This window comes from Danio aesculapii, chromosome 17, assembly GCF_903798145.1.
Source record: "Danio aesculapii chromosome 17, fDanAes4.1, whole genome shotgun sequence".
Lineage (NCBI taxonomy): Eukaryota > Metazoa > Chordata > Actinopteri > Cypriniformes > Danionidae > Danio > Danio aesculapii.
The window spans coordinates 31,922,670-31,946,656 of NC_079451.1; the positions used below are offsets into that span (position 1 = coordinate 31,922,670).

General features: G+C 39.9%; 1 protein-coding gene across 6 annotated transcripts in view; it reads left to right on the forward strand.

Annotated features, from left to right (window-relative positions):
• The window catches only part of ank3a (ankyrin 3a), a 154,082-nt gene that overhangs the window by 119,606 nt on the left and 10,489 nt on the right, over window positions 1-23,987 (forward strand). For all 6 annotated transcript variants that reach the window (XM_056477644.1, XM_056477646.1, XM_056477649.1 and 3 more), the window contains 13 exons: window positions 243-339; window positions 2,905-3,133; window positions 3,634-3,759; window positions 4,602-4,724; window positions 4,972-4,998; window positions 5,583-5,661; window positions 6,774-13,943; window positions 14,644-14,718; window positions 15,794-15,925; window positions 16,060-16,203; window positions 19,973-20,960; window positions 22,633-22,813; window positions 23,305-23,370. In XM_056477644.1, the coding sequence (XP_056333619.1) occupies window positions 243-339; window positions 2,905-3,133; window positions 3,634-3,759; window positions 4,602-4,724; window positions 4,972-4,998; window positions 5,583-5,661; window positions 6,774-13,943; window positions 14,644-14,718; window positions 15,794-15,925; window positions 16,060-16,203; window positions 19,973-20,960; window positions 22,633-22,813; window positions 23,305-23,370 (9,437 nt within the window). The remainder of the gene's footprint in view (window positions 1-242; window positions 340-2,904; window positions 3,134-3,633; window positions 3,760-4,601; window positions 4,725-4,971; window positions 4,999-5,582; window positions 5,662-6,773; window positions 13,944-14,643; window positions 14,719-15,793; window positions 15,926-16,059; window positions 16,204-19,972; window positions 20,961-22,632; window positions 22,814-23,304; window positions 23,371-23,987) is intronic.

A 23,987-nucleotide genomic window follows, 5' to 3' on the forward strand; every position in this document is an offset into this window, starting at 1 on the left:
TATTTGTATTTCATTTTATATTCAGCATTTAGACTTGCTGTGTTACATAAATGGATAAAAAGAAACTTAAGTAAAACATGTATTTGCAAATTATATCAAAATTTGTTCTGAAATTATATAAAAGGCCCAGAACATAGTTAAGCTCTTTATTCTATCATAACCAACAATTTCTTGTGATAATTCTATTCTCCAGGTCTGTAGGATTTTCCAACATCAGTGATTAAAAGTGTGCATATTTTTAGGTGGAACATCCCCTGCACAGTGGGAAGACATTACTGGGACCACTCCGCTCTCCTTTGTCACAGACTGTGTATCCTTCACCACAAATGTTTCTGCCAGGTGAGTCACAGCCGATGTTTCAGTGTATCACATCAGCCCTAGATTAAATGATATAATTCTAATCTTGATTATCTGCACATTTGCAATGTCAGATTCTGATTGAACTGTTGTATAACTGCAGTCTGCAGCATTTCCTGTATAGTGAATTGGGGAAGTTTCACATGATGAACAGTATCAATTAAGTATGAGATAGTATGTACTAAACGATTTGAAGGATCTGATAATTGTTCTGATCAAAATTTCTCATAAGTTTGAAATGTCCTTAAAATCAAATAATAATGTAACTAACGAATACAGCGTTAAACTACATAAGCTAAACAATATGAGAACAATGTTTTTTTTTGTTCCAAGTTAACCTTTAATGTAATTTATTCTTGTTTTTAATTTTACCCTGCATATTTATATTTATTATTCTTGATTATATGCATACCACACAAAATGGATTTATCAAAATAAATGATTTCGAGGGTCTAGCTCATTTTCAAGAGAAGAAATGTGGATAGCTGAAAGCATCATAATGGCAGTTGTTTCACTTACTGCTGGAGGTGGTGTGCAGGCAGTGCTTGTGTGCCCAAAATCCTGTCATTGTACTTTACTGCAGGCTGCTCAAGATACAGATATTTCATTTTTTTGAAATTGCAGCCGCATTTACTAAATAGATGATTAAACATTTGACTGAGCTTATCCTGGAACACTAAAAACACGAAGGAGAAGTTTGTATGCAGTTATCAAAATCTGATACAATGACAAAGCGTGTATGAGCTGTGTGTGGTTCTTTCCTTTTAAACAACAGCAATGGCTTTACTTATTGCTACAGCAATGGCTTTACTTCACTTTAATAATTTAATTCTGTCCACAAAAACTAGTTTGAAATTTTTATTTAGTATTTATTTATCTAAAGCAGAAATCAGGCCAAAGATGGCCCATTGTAACCTTTGATTTGGCCCACCATCCCATCTGAGAAGAGAGTGAGCATGATGGAGAGAGTTGGGGAGAATGCCTTTAACTGAGATCGTCGTTTCTAATTTAACCTTTTTTTGTTTGTTTGTTTTATTGCTGAGCTTAAAACAATCAAACTGAAATTAAATGTTGTAAATGAATCTGAGTTTTTAAAATGTAAATGCTGTCACTCGATGGATAGATGGATATTAAATAAATAAGGAAATTACACATGGCAACTATATTTACCTTTGGCCCACTAGCCTCATTCAAGTTTGATTTTTGGCACTTCATAAGAAAAAGTTTGGGCACCCCTAATCTAAAGGTATTAATATGTTCAGTAAAGTTAACATACTTAACTCAGCGTGCATAAATTATTATTTTAAAAATAAACACCTGACCCAAGACAGAGCCTATGAAATTAGACCCAGCTTTAACCCGACTGAATTTATTTGCAAACCCAACTGGACCCGTATTTCAACAGTGCTGATGTGTGTGAAGTCAGTCAGGAAAAATCCTTATGCCTGCTGATTGGTTTGACCACTTTTCCATTTAATTTACTTAACTTATTTAACTTATTAATTTACATTATTGCCTGCCTAACCATAATTAATAATAATAATTTCAAATAAATCTGATAGTTTAAATAAAATTAAACGGATAGCCTAAATCATGGATTTGCTGGTGTTGTGTACAATGCTGTTACAGCAGTCTCTGATTAAGAGATTCGAAAATGAATATTCACTGTAGTGAAGTGAGTGGATTACCTGATGCATTTTATATCTATAAGACTTCTGTGTGCAATTTTACAAACATCGCCGATGTTCATTTTCTATGTGCAGTCCTCAAAATGCACTTTATTAACTCACAAGTATGCGCTGAATTTCTTAAACATCAATCCATCATCAGTCATTACACTTACATTCTCTGCCAACATGGTGGGCTGTTTACTATAAAAAGACTCTTTAGTCTGATTGGGAAAATTCATTCATTTTCTTTTTGGCTTAGTCCCTTTATTCATCAGGGGTCATCACAGCGGAATGAACCGCCAACTTACCCAGCATGTGTTTTAAGCAGCAGATGCCTTTCTAGCTGCAACCCATCACTAGGAAACACCCATACACTCTCATTCACACACATACACTATGGACAATTTAGTTTGCCAAATTCACCTATTGCGCATGTCTTTGGACTGTAAGGGGAAACTGGAGCACCCGGTGGAACCCCACGCCAACACGGGGAGACATGCACACTCCACACAGAAATGCCAACTGACCCAGCCGAGGCTTGAACCAGCGACCTTCGTGCTGTGAGGCAAAAGCACTACCCACTGCGCCACCGCGTCGCTCTGATTGGGAAAATGCACATTTATTTTAAAATACCCTAGACCTGATGCAATTAATACTAAACCTGACCTGTGTCCAAGGCAAATGTTGGATGTTTGGGACATTTTAGTCTCAGGTGTACTTGGTTTTTTGTATCCAAGTGGACTCGTGTAGATCTCTAGTGTAAACATTTTACAACCATTATTCTTTGTCCTGTGAACGTTGAACGATCAATATTTTTTAAAATGTAAAGGATTTCCTGATTCTAAATAAATGTCTTACTCTTCTGTCCTTTCTGTAGGTTTTGGTTGGCAGACTGTCAGCAGATCAGCGAGACAGTGGGTTTAGCCTCTCAACTGTACCGAGAGCTAATCTGTGTTCCGTACTTGGCTAAGTTTGTGGTGTTTGCTAAAATGATCGACCACATCGAGTTCAGCATGCGTTGCTTTTGCATGACTGATGACAAAGTCGACAAAACACTGGAGCAGCAGGAGAACTTCGAGGAGGTGGCACGAAGCAAAGACATTGAGGTGTGAAACTTTAACTCACACACAAGCCTACACACACAATACACACATTCACATAAATAATTAACAATGAACATGCTTTGTTTGGAAACAGTGAGTCATGACTTTGTGAATATTCACGTATGTACAAACATAAGACAATCCACTGCAGAAACCATATCAGAACATCTACCTGCAAATCTATTTTGCTCTCTAAATTAGTTTATATTAATATAAACACTTTATTCACTAATTCATTTTATTTTCGGCTTAGTCCTTTTATTAATCTGGCGTCGCCACAGCGGAATGAACCGCCAACTTATCCAGCATATGTTTTCCAGCTGCAACCCATCACTGGGAAACACCCATACACGCTCATTCACACTCATACACTACAGAAAATTTAGCTTACCCAATTCACCTATACCACATGTTTTTGGAGCATCTGAAAACATTGATCAGTCATCAACACAATTGAGGCATGAATGTTAAGAGCTTATGACTTGTCTCTCATTTTTTGTCAGATTTTGGAGGGAAAGCCTATCCATGGAGAATGCTACGGTAACATCTATCCTCTAGCAAAGAGTGGCCAGCAACTCATCTTCAACTTCTATGCCTTCAAAGAGAACCGACTCCCATTCAACATCAAGGTTTGAGAGATTTTAATGGTACCCTCAAATTAAATCTTACAGCTGTTAAAGATACACACTCAGAACATCAGTTGCTTGCATATAGAGGACCTTGAATGGTCTAGCTCCACAATATTTATCTGAGCTTTTAATCCCATACACTCCTAGACATTCTTTTTGCTTGTTTTATACTGGTCTTTTAACTTCTCAGCCAATACGGCTAAAATCTAAGGTTTGATATTCACAATGCAGAATCCAATGCAGAGTATTTTTACATTATCTCTTAAAACTTCCTTTTTAGGGTAGCATTTATTTGATTTTATTCAATTTTTAGATCTATTACTCTTATTATTATTATTTTATGTTTTTAATTATTTTTATTATTACATTTTTTAATTTATCCTTGTATGGATCTTTTACTGCTGCACATTTTATACGTCTGTAAAGTGTCTTAAGATGCTACTTTTAAAGGTGCTATATAAAAATAAATATAAAAATATATATTTATATAAATATAAAATAAATAATTTATAATATTATTATGTAAAATATATAAATATATAAAATAAATAAAAGTGTATTATTATTATTATTATTATTATTATTATTATAGTAATCAAGTACTCTGAAGTAGGCTTTCTGAAGTGTTATATTGATTGTTGACAGTGTTGTTACAGCATCACACAAACATAGTCAGTTGTGAATGATTTTAAGATGGGGTATTACAACAAGCGATGGTATTACCGTGGCAGATCCCCTGAGGGGATAAGTTCAGCTTAAAACAAAATACAACACCTTTTATTAGGCTACTCTTATATCTGAAGGTTTATATAAAGATTTTTTGTCATTGGTGTGCTTTGTAGGTCAGAGATATAGGCCAAGAGCCATGTGGGAGAATATCTTTCCTTAGAGAGCCTAAAACCGCAAAAGGCCTGCCACAGAGTGCAATCTGCAACCTTAACTTCACACTGCCAACACACAGAAAGGTAGGAACAAATATGAAGATGATTCTGTGATGCTTCCTCTAGTATTGTCTGAAGTCTATTAAACATGTCTTTTGTGAGTTTTTTTTGTGTTGCTGCTTTGTTGCTTTGCCTTTTTGTCTTTTAATCTCTGTGCGTCTGCTTTTCTTCCACTTCCTTACTGTCCTTTTTCTCTTGTTCCAACCCCATCTTCACTTACCCACCATCCTCGGCTGCTGCTGCTCCATTTTGTATTGCTGGGAAATTTTAGGAAATGGAGTCGGATCCTGATGATGAGGTACGCATTTCATAACTTGTCCACCTCTGCCTTTAGTGTGTTGCTTATGTGATCATACGCTTATTTATGTGATTGGTCAAATGCTCCTGTCATTAGTCAGGCAAGTGCATGACTTCCTTTTGCGTTTATCAGTAGATTTAAAGCATTGTGTTATTTTGTGGCTTGGTGGAAACTTTTTTTTACACATATCTCTTTTGCAGATTTGATTTCTATTTTTTTTTTATTTCAAAGTGAAGCAATTAGACCGTTTCACTGGAAAATACTAACCTCTAAAACTGTTAGCAAATGGCCTGTGTTTGTCTAGTTGACACTTCTCTAAGGAGACCCCATTTTAAAGTGAAATATAGCACAGAAAACTTACAGAAACTGAAGCAATTCAATTATTTTATTGATTACACTAAATTAAAATTCACCACTTAATGTTTTTCTTTAAAAAATGCAGTAAAAAATCTTAACCAATATAGATACAATGCTTTCCATACGGTCAAAAGGAAGTGGTAGTAGCTGGCCACTTAAAAGATCACTGCTCTACGATTTTTGTCACTTTGTTCTTACATAGGGTTTTTACTTTTGTGTTATTGCAGAATGACAAAGATCGACGACATACCTTTGCCTCATTAGCATTGCGAAAGCGCTACAGCTATCTGGCCGATCCAGCATCCAGTGAGTCCCTATTTTTTCTTTATTCTTAAAACATCAGCATGACATAATCACCCATTTAACATCTACCATGTACATAGGCATCTGATACAGGCATATATGAAGGAACAATAATCTTGTACCACCATTTTCAAAAACAGAATAGCCCATATGAAATGTCTATGTATAGTAATGAATACATTTGTTTGCTTTCGTTTTTGTTGCCTTTTCTGCTTTTTTCTTTGTCTCATTGTTTTACATTTCATATGATTTGCTGTTACTTTGTATACTCCATTTTTGTATCGCCTGATGTGCTTTTGAATAAATCCATTATGATGTCTTGTATTATTTTTAAAACAATTAAACTGGAACTATGGAATTCAATATCAGTCTTTTACAACACCCTTTTTTCATAACATTTTAAATCTAGAGGACTTGTAAATAAAATGTAATTGTTAATTATAGGTGTTTCTCAGTTAAATAAGCATTATTATGTAAATAGTGATTGTAATTGTAAAACTGTACAGTTTCTTCTTTTCTCCCACATGGGCCTACAGTAACAATATAATGAACATTGGTAGGTTTATTTGGATAAAATTACACTGCCAATTTTGGCTATTCTTATTGACAGAATCAAATTTTATGTTGTACTCTGTACTACTAATACTCTAGTATGATTAGTTAGTTTTCCCCCTAGCTTTGTACCAAACACCAGTACTTAACAAGTAACAAGATTCAAGAAATTAATCAATGATTAAGATGGTTACATATGATAAATTATATCATCTTGTTGAATCGCTAAATGCCTTCTCAATTGTACGTCGCTTTGGACAAAAGCGTCTGCTAAATGACTAAATGTAAATGTAATTATACAAAATATAATTTCAGGCTTTTTTTGTTATTTGGCTGATTTTGTCTTTGTTCGTTTGTTTTCATAATTTTTCCACCTCCACCCATTTGCCACAGTTTGAGTTATGTTTTTCACTTAGTTTTCCCATTTCAAAAGCTTCCACAATTTCAGTATTTTCACTGCTGGTTGTATTTGGATTTATCCCCTGACTAAATCTTTCTCATCTCTCTTTTCTCTCTTCTTTAACTATTTACGTTTACTTTGTTTATTAATTTAATTATGCTAGAAACAGCAGAAAGAGGCCATAACACCCCTCAAAAAACCACGACGCAGCCTTCTGGCTACGCTTACAAGCCTGTCTTTACGACGCGCTCCTACCAGGCCTGGGCAACAAGCTCTCCAGTCAACGTCCCAATCCAGACAAAGTCTGGCTTTGGCTCCCTCTCCAGCTCCTCCTCCAACACCCCCTCAGCCTCCCCACTGAGGTCGGTGTGGTCTGTAAACTCTGCCTCTCCCATCAAATCTATCATTGGAGGTTCGCCAGCGTCTTCCATCAAATCTGCCAGTGACGTTGCATCCCCAATTCGATCCTACAGAACAATCTCCTCACCAATAAAGACTGTAGTTCAAGGTGCTCAGTATCCAGTTCAGGCCTCCCCCACCCTTTTGTCCTCTCCAGGGAAGAGTGCTCCTGACCCAGTTTCACATAAAGGTCTCACAAGCCTGTCAGCCAGGACCTCTCCTGTGCCATCTGTTGGGACCTTGCTGGAAAGATCCTCTATAGCTATGACACCTCCAGCCTCACCCAAGTCTTCACTAAACATATACAGCTCAAGTTTACCATATAAGTCTGTTGTAACCTCAAACTCTCCAGCTACCTGCTCCCCGATTAAAACTGTCCCAGGCTTCTCCTCTGTCAGAACCAGCACTGATGCCTCAGTCAGAGGATACCTGTCATCCCTCTCCTCACCTCTGAAATCTGGCTCAGCCAATACAGCAGCTGCACTTATAAATGGGACAGTTTCCCCAAACAAATATCGCTCCTCCTCCCCAACAACCCATCTTACCAGCACCTTGCAGGAAAGAATTCAAGCCACAACAAATGCAGCAACAACAAGTGTGAATGCTGCCTTTGAAGAAGTGGAAAAAACATTTAATTCCTGCTCTGCTGGCTATGGCACACTGAAGTCAGTTTCCTCTACTCCCTCATCCTCTTACCAATCCATTCGTTCCTCTGCCTCCAGCTCACTCTATGCCTCCCTCAGATCCCCTCCCAACTCCACAACGTCTGTAACTTCCAGCACTATTACAGTTCCTGTCTATTCAGTTATAAATGTCTTACCAGAACACCAGTTTAAAAAGCTTCCAGAAGTCTCCAAATCGTCAGCTGCTCTTCTGTCTCCTAGAAAGGTCATGCCCCAAGAGGTAAATGCCCAGAATCAGTCCTCTTTTGCCAGAACTCTGTCTCCTGTCAAGACTCCCCTGCACATGTCCCCAGGAACACTAAAATCTGCTACCTCTTCATCCCCTCTGTCCAACAGTCAGGAGATACTAAAAGATGTGGCTGAAATGAAGGAGGACCTTATTAGAATGTCTGCAATTTTGCAAACTGATACAAATTCAAGCTCTAAAGGTTACCATTCTGACTCTAAGGAACATAAAGTGGAGGATGAGGAACCTTTCAAGATTGTAGAGAAAGTAAAACAGGACCTGGTCAAAGTCAGTGAAATACTTAGCAAGGATGTTTTAAGAGAGAGTAAGGCAAATATTAAAAACCACAAAACGGATGTCCTAGAGGATGACATTGATGATAATCCACAAAATGAATGGAGATGCCCCCCTCGATATGAAACAGTAGCTCCTCAAGTCAAAACAAAAGCAGTATCTGACAGAGATTTTAACCTTGCAAAAGTTGTTGATTATCTTACCAATGACATTGGCACAAGTTCTCTTTCTAAAATAGCAGAGGCTAAACAAAGAACTGAGGAGGCCAGGAGAGATGGAGAGGAAAAACAGAAACGTGTCCTAAAACCTGCAATGGCATTACAGGAGCACAAACTCAAAATGCCTCCAACAAATATGCGTCCCTCACCTTCAGAAAAAGAACTTTCAAAGCTAGCTGATGCATTATTTGGCCCTGAAATAGCACTGGACTCTCCTGATGATGTTTCCCATGACCAAGACAAGAGTCCGCTTTCAGATAGTGGATTTGAGACCCGCAGTGAGAGGACACCCTCAGCTCCCCAAAGTGCAGAGGGGATGGGGCCCAAAGGCCTCTTTCAGGAGATTCCCCCTGTCATCACTGAAACACGCACTGAGGTTGTACATGTCATACGGAGCTATGAACCTCCAGAAGATTCAAAGGAGCAAGCACTGGAGGATGCTAGAATGACAAAGCCTCTCCTGCGGTGTGCAGACAGTGAGCCCAGATCACCTGGTGGATCCATCAAAGAAAGAGTTAAAGCTTACCAAGCCAGAGTCAATGCAGAGGAGGATGTAATGGGCAAAGGCATGCGGGTCAAAGAGGAAACTCACATTACAACAACTACAAGAATGGTATACCACAAACCTCCAACTAAAGAGGCTGCATCTGAGAGAATGGAGGAGACCATGTCTGTACGAGATATAATGAAGGCCTTCCAGTCTGGGAAGGACCCATCCAGAGAGTTAACAGGGTTGTTTGAGCACAAAAGCAACAGCGAAGGAGCAGATCCATCTGCTAGGCCTTTAGACCCAATGCCCAAAGTTGAGCGCATTATTGAGGTTCACATTGAGAAAGGCAACAAAGCTGAACCAACTGAAGTGATTATCAGAGAAACAAAAAATCACCCTGAGAAGGAAATGTATATATATCAGGGCAAAAGTAGCATGAAAGAACTACAAAATGGGATGGGTGTTGAGCAACGTAATAGCATAGAGCCTGAAGAATCTCTTCCTTGCTATCTAGATTCTAGAATGCACATGCCTGTCTCTGTGGAGGACGATAAGTCCTTAAAATCACTTGGCCACCAGTCATTGGAGTACCAAGATGATGAGCCCTCTGACACAAGGGGAGACTCATACAAGTTTGCAGATAAAATGCTCCTGTCAGAAAAATTTGACTCTTCTCATTCAGACTCCGATGAATCTGTCATTGACAGATCTCGATACTATGGTGAGGGAACACAAGGTGGATCAATTCGAGAATTCATGCTGAAGCCTGATAGGTCACGTAGATCATCAGAAGATGATTATGATAAACTCACTTTGTTGCAGTATGCTTCTGATCCTGATAGTCCAAAAAAGTCAATTTGGATGAGAGTTTCTGAGGATGGGCAGAAAAAAGGCAGAGAAAAGCAGAAATATGAGGACAGAGTAGACAGAACTGTCAAAGAGGCAGAGGAAAAACTTACTGAAGTCTCACAGTTCTTTCGTGATAAAACTGAAAAACTGAATGACGAGCTTCAGTCCCCTGAGAAGAAACATCGTAGACAAGATGCAAGGGAGACTCGTTCTGGGCCCAGCTCAACTTGCAGTAGCCCAGAGAGGTCAGGGCACAGAAATGGGGGGACTGGAGAAGACTGGAGTAGAGACCGGTTTAGGGATAAGTATGGTTCTCATGACAGAAAATGTGCTAGTTTGCCTAGTAGTCCTGAAAGACGAGTCTTGCTTCATTACAGTGACGACCCAAAAAAGGGCGACTGTTCATCTGCTAGCAGTGCCAGTGAGTCATCTAAATATTTCCAACCCTCAACATCTAAGGTTAGCTCAGTAAGAATGAAGTTTGAGTCTGAGGCCCAGAAACCAGATAAAGGGCCACAGTGGGGACAAACTTCTGGATCTCCAGTGAGGAAGTTACAGGAAAGTAAGCTGCCTGTTTATCAAGTGTTTGCAGGGAGTAATCTCCCAAAATCAGCAGAGTCTTCAGATAATGAAAGAAGTCCCAAAAAAGATAATGAAGGTGGGCACAGTTACAATGTTAGAAAGGCTCAAGCATTTGCCAATAATCAGCAAAGTGACAGACAGGGAAATAGGTCAGATAACTCTTCACTAAAATATCACCAAAATGTTTACAGCAAGGAGCAAATTTCTAACGAAGACAGGAAAATATACAAAACTTGGGAAAATCATGGTAATGGGCAACTGAAAGGTCAAAAGACAAAGCTTACACACACCCTAGTGCATGATAGACAAAAGGATAACGCACAGAATGAGTCTCATTTATTGAGAGAAGGCAATACCACAAAAGAAGAAACAACTAAAAAGATCATTTACACAGAGCTGGTAATCCGAGAAGACCCAAGCAGTCCTGAAAAATGCAATGGTTCTCTAAAAAAAAACTCGGAATCACAAATTCCTGTTAGGGTGTCATCTAGTTTTATAGATCATCATCAAAGTAGTACATTAAAGTTAGATTCCTCCATTAAATCTGAGAGAACAGGGTCTCACAAAGCAAGAAATACACAGCACCCCAGTTCAGGTGGTACCAAATCACATAGTGATGTGTCATCAGTAGTGAACTCAGATTCTACTCGGCAGATTGTTAATATAGTCTGTAATGGAGTGGACGAAAACCAAGTTGAGTACATTGAAAAAGTGACCCCAGGTGCAGACATAAAACCTCTTCCTGTGTATGTCAGCATTCAAGTAGGTAAACAGTACGAGAAAGAAACCGCTACTGGGCAGCTGAGCACTTACAAAAAAGTAGTAAGCCACGAGAGCAGGACAGTACATGAAACACGTGGAGCCTTTTATTCTGTAAAACAGAAGCAGCCACAATCACCTCAGGGAAGCCCTGAAGATGACACGTTAGAGCAGGTAACATTTATGGACAGCTCAGGGAGAAGTCCTCTAACTCCTGAGACACCTACCTCTGATGAGGTCAGCTATGACCTGAACTCCAGGGCTCCTGAGCCTGTCATTGGTTCTATGGCTGGCATGCCTAGCCCAATACCAGAGGAATCTGAGGAAGAGGAGCAGCCCAAGACATTCATTTTCAAGGAAATACCAGCAGAAAATGTCAAAACTTCCAATCAATCATCAGAATCATCAAAAAGAAAGCAAGACTCGACTGGAAAAAGGTCAAAAGACAAGCGTATAGCTTACATCGAGTTCCCACCACCACCACCATTAGAGACTGAGCATACTGAACCTGAAAAGAGGGGGTCGTGCCCTTCCTCAGAAGCAGAAACAGAGATGATAGAGGTAAACCTTCAAGAGGAACATGACAGGCATCTCCTTGCAGAACCAGTAATCAGAGTGCAGCCTCCTTCCCCTCTTCCACCTGGAGCGGATAACAGTGATTCCAGTGATGATGAATCTGTTTTTCAGCCTGCCCCACTTAAAAAGTACACCTTCAAAATGGCTGAGGAGTGTGAGAAACGTATTAAACCTAGGAAACCAGAGAGAAACGGCTCACAACACAAGGAGTCGGGTATTAATGGCATTGTGAAAGGTGATGATGTAGAATGTGAACAAAATGGAAATGATCAATCTATCACTGATTGCTCAATAGCAACAACTGCTGAATTTTCACATGATACAGATGCCACTGAGATAGATTCTCTTGATGGATATGATCTACAAGATGAGGACGATGGACTGAGTGACCCTAAAACATCTAGCCTGTCGAATGAGGGAAAAACAGGAGATCGTTCCTTTAACCAGAGCAAACTTGAAGTGATTGAAGAGGAGAGCACACCAAATGAGGAAACAGGAGAGAAGGCAAAAGCAAAGAGGTCATCTGGTAAAAAGTCAGACAATGGCAAAGAGGATAAAATCTATTCTTTGGAGGGAAGACACCCTGATAGACAAGGTACGGCAGAAAACTATTTCAAGTATCAACTAGAGGAGGACATAAACACTACTTTTAAAACTGTGGCTACTAAAGGTTTGGATTTCGATCCATGGTCTGGTAAAGAGGGAGAGGAAGGAGCTTTTGATGCTAAAAATAAAGATGAAGATCCGAAGCCCTGTGCTTTATCAGTGGAAGACAAATCACAAGCTACCACACCGGATACCACTCCAGCAAGAACCCCGACAGATGAGAGCACCCCAACTAGTGAGCCCAACCCTTTCCCCTTCCACGAGGGCAAGATGTTTGAGATGACCCGCAGTGGTGCTATTGACATGAGCAAGAGGGACTTTGTTGAAGAGAGACTTCAGTTTTTCCAGATTGGTGAGCATACATCAGATGGGCAGTCAGGGGACAAGGGGAAAGGGGGCAGGAATTCGGGGGTAGTCACCTCTCACTCAAAGGCAGGGGAAAGAACTGTAGAGGGGAAGGTAGAGGCAACTACAGATTTAACACCATCGAGAGGCAGCACAGTGCAGGGCAGTGCTGACTGCCTGGAAGCACCTCCATCCGCTGACACCACCTCATGCACTGTCACAGCCTCCAAGGTTGATCCCAAATTACGCACCCCCATTAAGATGGGCATCGCAGCTTCCATTACTATAAAGAAAGACCCTGGCTCAGCTGAACTGACTGATGTAAAAGCTGAGTCCTCAGACAGTCAGATGCTGGAATACATTAGTTTGGAGTCTCAGTTAGCCGAAAGTCACTTTGATAGCAGATGCACTACCTCTCCCACAATGGGCAGAAAAGATTACCCCTCTGAAAACTACAATAACAACAATAATTTAGAGTCATCCAATGTGCAGGCCAACTACATCCAGTGTGGAAGTGTAGTGTTCAATTTGCAGTCATCTTCTGAACCCACCTTACAGAAAGCTAGTAGAATAGAAGCTCAGTTCTGTAAGGAGTCTGTGGAGAAAGCTTCTCAAAGTCATCAGAATAAAGTAGCCTTTGAGAACAGGCAGCCAAAGTCTAGGCTCCCAGTCAAGGCAGCTGGATTCAGTTTTAACACACACAGTTCAGGAAAGCAAAAACCTAAGCAGGTTGTGAGGCCAGAGGCAAGGAAAGTGGACCCTGTCTCCATAACACCTGAGCACAAGTCTAAAATTCCTGTCAAAGACATGAAAAAAAATTGTGCAGTTAGCTTCCAAGTAGTTCCCAGATCAAGTAAGCCTGAGTCAGAGAGATCAGTCAGACCAGTAGTTCCAACTAGGCTTCCTTTCAAAGACAGGTCATCTGGTGCTTCCAGATGTTCAGTTAGTGAGGTAGGTCGAGGCAACTTTAACGAGGTGTGCAGGCAGTCAATTGAGTTCCTAAAGAATGTTAGTGGAGAAGCAATAAAGGTGGCCGAACGACTCTCAGATGAGGAGAAACAGACACAGGGAGAGCAGTCGCAATCGGAGGAGGACAGCAGCACATCACGAAGCACCTCACTATCGGACCCCTCTCAGTCCCAGCCCTCCCTCTCCGCTGGCTCCTCCCGTGGGGTCACACCCTCGAGGACAAAGGCCACAAGGGCTGCGGGCAGTGAGAGGAGGAGTAAGCGGACTGGAGGAGGGAAGGAGGGCAGTAAGAACGAAGGGGCTCGCAGATCGCCCCCCGTCGCGGAGATCAAGCCTAGTTTGTAAAACTTTATTGAAAACTTTACTTGATCCTTAGTTGCATGAACCGTTGTGACTGATTGGATTGCCTGTGGCGTGAATAATAGCTGTCATTCTTGTCATTCTTTCATCACTGTGCTGTGTGACTGTACCGTTCTGTATCTGTCCCTGTCAGATTTCCCCTTCTCTCTCCCTTACCTTCCAGAGATAATTTATCAAAATAATGGGGGTGGGGCACTGAACAGTCTATCTGTGTTGAGTTGGTAATAGGAACATTGTTGTTGAGGATTTTATACCTGCTTCATTGTTTGTGAACTCTGTTAGAAAAAAAATGTGTAGTACCATGTTGTCTGCATGCCTCATCTCAACAAAATATCTTTTTTTTATATTTTGTTTTAAGGTTTTTAATTCCGCGGTATACACACTAGTTATTGCCTGCATAAATTCTGTGAAAAATTTGTTTCACTTGCACAATCAGAGCACCAGCTGTGTAGCTGAAACATTGTAGTTCACTGTCTGCCTGTTCTTCCTTTTCTAGCCAAACACAACACGATTTAAAACATTCCCTAGTTTTTCGCCTCCTGTGAAATGGCCTATTAATGTAGTTTTGTTCATTTTTTTTCTTGTTTTGGCCAGAAAAGAAGGAAGTCATCTGGATTTTTAATTTGAAATAAACATATAACTTGTTTGTAATGATTATGTTCTGTATGTCATGTCAGGTCCACAGAGTCCATGTGAAAGAACAGACCTACGCATGGCCATTGTTGCTGACCATCTGGGACTGAGCTGGACTGGTGAGACTCACTTTGACCAATATGACCAGCAATTGAGAGGTTGCATTTTACTTGTCATCCACCTAATTATTCATTGTTGAACTTAAGCTAGGTACAGGTGTCTGCTGGGTCTTAAAAAGTATTAAAAGTTGATAAATCAAATATGAGAAAATGAAGGCCCTTAAAAGGTATTAAAAAGTCTTAATCGTGTTTTTATGAGGTCTTAATTTTTGTTCAAGCGCTGTCTAAAGTGTTTGACTCCAAAAAGCATAAATATACTTATTTTCCTGCAAATATTAACATTGGGGTGCTCGAGCCATGCGATTAGTTTAGGCTGGGGCGCGTCCGGTCTAGCTTCCTTATCCAGGTTATGTCACCTAATTTGCAACGCTCTCCATATGTAGTGAAACCATAGAGCGAAACAGATGGCAAAATGGGAAAATGTAAGTTTGCGTACTCCTAGTTGAAGAAAGACGAGTTTAAACAGTGGCTGAAGCCTGTCACTGAAAACAATTGTATAATTTATTCCTTCAAGCTTTGTTTCTTCCGAACTTAGCTGAGTTCTGTTGCATGGTTGTGCTCTTGATTTAACTACAACTGTTTATTAACAACTGATTATTAAGTTAAAGATTTGATACTGATTAGAACTTGGCAATGAGGTCTTAAAATATTCTGAGAAGATTTTAAGAAGTCTTAAAAAGGTATTGAAATTACCTTTAGGATTCTTGCATATACCATGTAAGTAGGATGGTTAATGAAAACTTTTGAACTAAGAAACTATGGGAAGTGATTCTCAGCACAGCAGTGCTCTGGCACCCTCTTAAGCATGCGATTGGTTTTGCAGCCCAATTCTGCATTTATTTGTTACATCATTTTTTCTTTACATCTGACAATCTGAAGACACTTCAAAAGTATTCTCTCTCTTTATTTTTAAATCTTATTCTGATTATAGTTTTGGTATTAAGTTCAAAAACTAATTCTTCAACAAATGCAACACAGCAAGTGATATATAACTTCAGCTTTAAAAAAGCGTTTTATAAGCTGTCTGTCCAAAGATGATTCTAGCTATAATGAAATGTGTTTTATTGTTTTATAGAGCTTGCTCGAGAGATGAATTTTTCTGTGGATGAGATTAACCACATTCGCACAGAGAACCCAAACTCTCTCACAGCCCAGAGCTTCATGCTCCTTAAGAAGTGGGTCAGTCGGGATGGGAAAAACGCCACAAGTGAGAATCTTTTTTTTTTTTTTGTCCGTCCCTCCTGTTCTGTTCTATTCAGTTATATATAATTCTTTAGATATCTTTCATAAATGTTAAAGTTATTCTGAATATAAGTTACTTTTATGTTTTTTGTTTCATAGCGGATGCACTGACAGCGGTCCTGACTAAAGTGAACCGGATGGATATTGTGACTCTGCTGGAAGGGCCCATATTTGACTATGGTAACATTTCAGGCACCAGAAGTTTTGCAGATGATAGCGCTGTGTGCCAGGAAAAGGCGGATGGTAAAGTTTAGCCCCATCTAGCTGAACCCCCCACCCAAACCTCACCCTCTCCTCCCCAACTCATTCCTTTTTTTGTTTTCCTCTACAACCTTCTTGCAGTTTGCCAAAGTGTTAATCACAGGTGGACTATTAATATTTATTTTTTGACTTGAAATCTACATCCAAACATTGCCTTTGGCACATTTATAGAACATCAGATCCTTTTCTGAGGCCCTGTTTACATCCATATCGTGTTAAATCACTCACTACTTGTTTTAAAATTTGATTTTAAAGACTTTCTTTATTCAGAGACTCTTCATTTCTGTTACCCCCTTCCCTTCCTCCCAACACCATATGCATGGACCTGGTTTGAACATGCATGTATATGGTCATGTGATGTGAAGCAATCACAGCATGATGCTTTGCCTCAACAAGTGTAGGAAGGGCCGCTCAAAACAATATTTTCCTGTTACACATGTACACTCTTTTCTTTTTATTTTCTTTAAATTAAGGCCCTACAGTATACTGCCAATGGAACAAGAAACAAGTACTGTTTTTAGCTATAAACTTAGTTCTGTTGTACAAAGGGCAGGAAATAATTACTTTTTGTAAACCAAATGCATGTTATTATCAGCTGTATCCTAACTAAGCTGTTTTGATATAAGTTGGCAGGAGTGTTACAGACCAGCTCTTTTTTAAGTAGTGGACCACAGCGCATGGCATCAGCTAAAAGACTCAGCTGTCCTCTGCCTCTCAAGCTGTCGATCTGCTTCCTCCTCCATCTACCCTTCTCTCCTCTCCTCCCCTTGACTGAAGCAAGGGATAAAAAGAGAGAGGGGGGAAAAGAAGAGAAAGAAGGAGATCATCCTTCTCTCCATTGTCTCCTCCTCCTGACAGTCTCCTGTGCCTCCCTCTGTCAGCTACAACGTGACTTGTCCTCTCCTATCCTCTAGTACAACCCCCCATTTCCCACCTCCCAGACTCCCCGTTCATTCTTCACATTCACACAGTCATGTATTTCTAACTTGCATGTTCTTTTTGTGTTTTTGTCCCATTTTTTTCGCTCACATTTCCAATGACGTGGCCCAAGACTCTCCATCCAGTTCTTCTCAGTTCCCATCTGCTCCACTTAAATCTTCCTTCTCTCTGTCCTCTCTCTCTCTTTCTCCTGCTCTCAACCTGTCATCTCCTATTTCCGCACGTAGAATTTGTCTCTCTCCCTCGCACTGCCCTTCTCCTCTGTCCTCTATCTCTCCCTGTGCATCCCTTTGTATGAATCTTGTCTCCTCCTCACCACCGCCCTCGCCGTTGCCCCCTTGTGCTTGCTGTCACTGCCCCTGCATGCCCCCTGGACCACCCCTCGCTACTCCATCCCTCTGTCACAACTCCTCCACTATTGAACTCTTCATCTGAACAGACATCGTTCTTCTCATTTTCATTTTGCTAGACTTTGAGTCTCCCCATATTGAGTAGCACCACACAATCATGACTGTGATTTATAAAAAGACTATTTGTGTTTGCACATATTGCATACATGTAATTGTGTCCAACCGACAGAAGTAACATGCAGTTTTTATTACTGTCTGTCAACTTTTTAATCAAAGTTACAGATGAACACACACAGCAGTTTTACTATGGGGAGGTAACATTTAAACATTCTACCTATCAGAAGTTTGAGCTCAGTAAGAATAAATTACAGTGGATCCGGAAAGTATTCATAGCACTTCACTTTTGTTTTTTGGTTTTTTTTACATTTTTTATGTTACAGCCTTATTCCAAAATGGATTAAATTAATTTATTTCCTGAAAATTCTACACACAATACCCCATTATGACAATGTGAAAAAAGATTTTTTGAAACTGAATTGGCAGCAATTAAAGCCTCAAGTCTTTTTGAATATGATGCCACAAGCTTGGCACACCTGTCTTTGTAAATTTTTGCCCATTCCTCTTTGCAGTACCTCTCAAGCTCTATCAGGTTGGATGGGAAGCGACGGTGTACAGCCATTATCAGATCTCTCCAGAGATGTTCAATAGGATTTAGATCTGGGCTCTGGCTGGGCCACTCAAGAACATTCACCGAGTTGTTGTGAAGCCACTTCATTGATATTTTTGTGATTTGCTTTGGGTCATTGTCCTGCTAGAAGATGAACCGTCGCCCTAGTCTGAGGTCAAGAGCACTCTGAAGCAGGTTTTCATTCAGGATGTCTCTGTACATTGCTGCATTAATTTTTCCCTCTATCCTGACTAGTCTTCCAGTTCCTGCTGTTGAAAAACATCCCCACAGCATGATGCTGCCACCACCATGCTTCACTGTAGGGATGGTATTAGCCTGATGCTAAACGGTGCCTGGTTTTCTCCAAACATAACATCTGGCATTCACTCCAAAGAGTTCAATTTTAGTCTTATCAGACCAGAGAATTTTGATTCTTATGGTCTGAGAGTCCTTCAGATGCCTTTTGGCAAATTCCAGGTGGGGAGTGGCTTCCATCTGGCCACTCTACCATACAGGCCTGATTGGTGGATTGCTGTACAGATGGTGGTCATTCTGTAAGGTTCTCCTCTCTCTACAGAAGAACGCTGGAGCTCAGACATAGTGACCATCCGGTTTTTAATCACCTCTCTGACTAAGGCTCTTCTCCCGCGATCACTCAGCTTAAATGGCTGGCCAGCTCTGGGAAGAGTCATGGTGGTTCCAAACATTTTCCACTTAAAGATGATGGAGGCCACTGTGCTCATTGGAACTTTCAGAGCAGCAGAAACTTTTCTGTAACCTTCCCCAGGCTTGTGCCTGAGATAATCCTGTCTCAGAGGTCTACAAACCATTCCTTTGTCTTCAGGCTTGGTTTGTGCTTTGACATGCACTATCAACCCTGGGACCGGTTTTCAAATCATATCCAATCAACTGAATTTACCACAGGTGATCTCCAATTCAGCTGCTGAAACATCTCAAGAATGATCAGTGGAAACAGAATGTACCTGAGCTCAATTTAGAGCTTCACGGCAAAGGCTGTGAATACTTATGTACTTGTGATTTTTCAGGTTTTTTATTTTTTAATAATTTTTTTACATTTTCATTATGGGGTATTGTGTGTAGAATTTTGAGCAAATAAATTAATTTAAATCCATTTTGTATTAAGGCTGTAACATTAAAAAAAAAAAAAAGTGAAGCGCTTTGACTACTTTCCGGATGCACTGTATACATATTTTTGAAGTCTTTTTAAAGCTGCATTTATTTATTCAAAAATATTTGTAGTAAAAACTGCCATAGTTTTTATGAATAGTGTGAAATTTTCTGTATTAGGTGATGTAACTGTTACTTTAAATTTAACGCATTCTTGTATTGTAGTGTACAAGCAATCACAACAGGGTTTTTTTTGGAGATCTGAATCTGTTCCATTGTCATTGTGTATTAACTGTGTGCTTGTTGGCATGTGTGTCTGATGAAGCTCTGGGAAATACTATCTAATACTGTGCTTTTGCTCTTTATGGTGGGCTTAGGTGTCTATCTCTGTGTTCAAATAAATAGTTCACCCAAAAATTTTAATGTTGTTATTTACTCACTCCTATGTTGTATCGACCCATCATTGCATGGAAAACCTAATGTAAGAATTCTTCAAAATAACACAATACTGGTTTAAAACTACATGAGAGTGAGCAAATTCTACACATTTTAACAGATTTTTCAAACAATTTTCTGGTGAACTGTTCTTTTAAGCATGTATGTGTGTGTGTGATAGTAATTGTGTCCTGTCATGTCCATCCATCTGTGTGTGTATCATCTCACCCAGGTTTCCACACCATCCTGGCTCAACTGCCGTCAACTACCAACCCCACCCCCACCACACCCCCTATCTGCCCCTCTATGTCTGATGACATCGAGCCCATCTTAGATCTACCCCTTGACCCTCCCCCTTATTGCCCCTCCTGGGGTCTAGAGCGGTACAGCGAGGATGAATCTGTCAGAATCACCCCATCTAGACCCTGCGACCTGCCCCTGTCCAAACCTGTAAATCAGCCTCATACACTTACTGAAACAACTGCACAAATACACACACAATCTGATCCTCAAACACACACTCAGCTCCCATCCGACAATCCCAAACACACAACACAACTCACATGTGACACTGACTCACAGCTTCCACCACTACACCATGATGAACCTCCTCTAAACTCTTCTGCACCACTTCAGTCTGTCCCAAAAACAGACCCACCCTGTTTGAATGAACAGGACCACCTTGTACAGGCCACTCAGGGGTCTCAAAACAAGGAATCAAGTGAGAAAAAAGAGTCTTTTCACTCCCAACAGAGCTTGTCCCCTCCTATGGAACCGAATGAAAAAGAAGAGCATAAGAGTCCTTCATCATCATCATCACTATCTTCACCATTTGAAGAAGCAAATATTATCCTGACGGGAGAGGAGAGCGTCATCCCTAAAGAGGTTCAAGGTCATGAGGATTCCCCTTTGCGACCCTGGGTAGAGGTCCTGAGGGAGTCTGTCTCAGGAGGAGAGGAGGAGGTTGAGGAGGAGGAAGCCCAGGAGAGACAAGAGCAACTGAAAGAGTCAGATGGCCATGGCGAAGTGAGGGAGAGGGAAGTGAATGAGGAGATGCCTAAGGAGAAAGTGAGAGAGGTAGCGAAAGGTGTTGGGCAAATTGAGTCTGAGATCTGCTCGCTCTCCGCAGGCTGGTTCTCTGAGACATCCAATGCCAATGCAGAGCCTGCCGCTTCTGGACGGGGTCACGGCTCAGACCACATGGAAAAACAGGAAAACAGGTACTTCACTTTTTTTACAATTAGTGTACTAACTCAAATGTATGAAGTCTTCTAACACTTGATATATTGATTGTGTTTGATGTATTTGGTAAACACACACTACATTTAGATCTTTTGGAGCATCGAAAAAACATTCTTGAACATTTTGGAAGGAAAAAAAAACAGAGTGAAAGGAAAACATTTTTTGAAGTTTTTACATTCCCTCGCAAAGATGTTTTTTCCTTCCCTCGCAAAACTTTGTGCTCACTTTCTGTTCACTTCAGACATGTCAACCCTCCCGTTTTTGCCGGGATTCTCCTGTATTTTATCCCACTATCATCCTATCATTAAGTATTTTTACATATTTCATATATATTTTAATCTTGAAAGCTTGCTAGAATGAATATAAAACTGTCTGCATTCACTTTCTTTCCATTAAAGCTGTGCATAGATCATCGCCTGTGCTACCTCTGAATCAGTGAGTGCATGTAAAAGCGCTGACTGACGGACGCTCTCCATATGACAAACTGATCTAAGATCAGCTGTACGCTGATCTGTAAACCCCATTTAGTGACACCTCTGTTATCAAACAAGTGAAGAGCAGCAAATGAATCTCTCGCTTTGTTTTGTTTGATAACAGGTGTCACTGTAAGAATGCACAGATCAATAATGAAAGCATTCCAATACTTCAGTAACTGTTTGTGCTCATTTAAATTTATTGTGTTTAAATTAAAACACGCAGGACGTATATGTTTACAAATTAAGTGTATTTCTCTGTTTTAACACATTTAATCCCAAAGTGTCCTGCAATTTCGCTCCTCTTTAAATGGCGTGTACAGAAGCTAATCTGGGATCAGTTTATCAAATGGAGCACGTCCGTCAGTCATACATACATTCGCTGATTCAGAGGTTGCATAGGAAGGGCGATGATCGACACAGCTTCAGTAGAAAGAAAGTGAATGCAGACATTTTTAAATTAATTTCAGTGTGCTTTCAAGATTAAAAATATATCAGAAACATGGGAAAATATTTAATGATACAAAGATAATGGAATAGAATGGTAAAATACGGAAGGTTTTTGAGTTTTTCCTTAAAACAAGAAAAATAATCTGCCAATGGGGTAAGCAAAATATTCTTGTGTCAAAAGGAAAAACAAGATTATTTTGCTTATCCCATTGGCACATTATTTTTCTTGTTTTTAAGGAAAAACGCACTTAATTTTGGCAAATTATTTCTGAAAACATTATGTTTTGCTTGCCTAGAAAATGCTTCTGATATAAGAATATAAGATATAAGAATTTTTTGACATTTGGACTAGAAAGAAGACAAAAAAATCTACACGTAAGTAAGAAAAGCGGTTTTGCAGTGTACTTGTTCCAAACATGTTTGATTTTTTCCTACTTTTGAGTACTAAGACAGAAATTTTGAAAAAAGTTGAAATTTGTAACAGTTGACATCCATACTATTAGTTTTTTCTACAATGGAAGTCAATTGTTACATGTTTTCAGCTTTCTACAAAAAAGACATTTTGAAGAAAGCCAAAAACATGTAACCATGAACTTCTATCGTAGGAAAAACAAATACTATGAATGTCAATTGTTACAGGTCACGAAAAAAGAAACTCATGAAGATTTGAAACCACACAAGGGTGAGTAAATGGTTACTAAATTGCTACATTTTAACCCTCTTGAAGTCAGGAGAACTCCAGTGACTCTATGACATCATCATCCAGAGGGGATTCAGGAAAGCCTCGACAAAATGGTGAGCACCCCAACATCATGCCCCGCAGCTCAGCGTCTCAGGAATCAGCCAGTGATATGAAGGCCGGGGCGGGCAAGCAAGAAGGAGCTCTGATCGCTGAGCACAAAGTCCAGGTGAGACAATCTCTGGATTACAGCACGTAATTGCTGATAACACTGCCGCTTCAGGGTTTAGAGTCAGTTTAAAGGTCCCGTGAAGTGCTTTGAAATGTGTTTTTTTTTATGTTTGTTTGATGTAATCTAAACTGAAACATAAAGAAAGCATGGGACATACATTAGCTTCTCCCCTTTAAAAAAAACTGCCAATAGCATTTCGTTTTTTATGGTTGAGGTCAAGCGCATCGAATGAAAACAAAATGAGATGCGTCTTGAAGGGTGCAGGACAGGGTAGATACTAGAGAGCATTTTGATGAGAAACTTCTGTTTTGTAGCACACTAGTATGTAGATATCCTTAATACTAACACCTAAAAAAACTTTCATTTCACGGGACCTTTAAGACTCAGTGGAATGAGATAATGGTTCCCTGGTAAACAGAATCATTCACATAACAGGAGAACTGAAAACACACATACATGTTGAGATGTATTTTATATGCATTCATTAGCAGCATGGCCTGGATGAAGAGCGCACTGTCACCACCAAGGTGTTTCGTAGACGTCTCATTCTCAAGGTATCTGCCTGCAAAACTGCAGGACGGTCAGGGTAACTTCAGATTTTACTCCAAGTCTGGCTTTGGTCTAGCTGGTGGACTGAATCTGATACAGATCCAGTCATAAACACAATGTGGTGTGATCTTTAAACATGTTTTTTTTTTACATCACTTGTGTGTTTGGTTGCTTTTTCTTTGTGCTTACAGGTGCTTGTATTGGGTATACATCTTTCTCTCAGCTTTTCAGTTGTGTGACATACTTATATATATATTAAGGCCTAATCCCAATTCAGTTTTTTACCCCTACCCCTTCTCCTTGGCCCTTGGAACAGAGTATGAAGGGGAAGGGCTTCAAATTTAGCCCTAAGAAATGTGACACCACTACAACACTCGCAAACTTCATCATATATCGTCGTGAGTTCTTTTGTCATACGAGATTAATGATGGGGCCTGCTGTATTTATTCCAGTTAAAGCCCTGCACGGGCCTTAAATTTAAGCCCTAGCCCGGCTCTGGGCCGAGATACAGCCATTAAAATAGACCAGATTTGTATCTAATATAAAGTTGATGTTTTTTAGTTTGTTTTTTTATCAGAATAATTTAGAGAAATTCTTGGAAAAATTTTTAATGTAAGTTTTA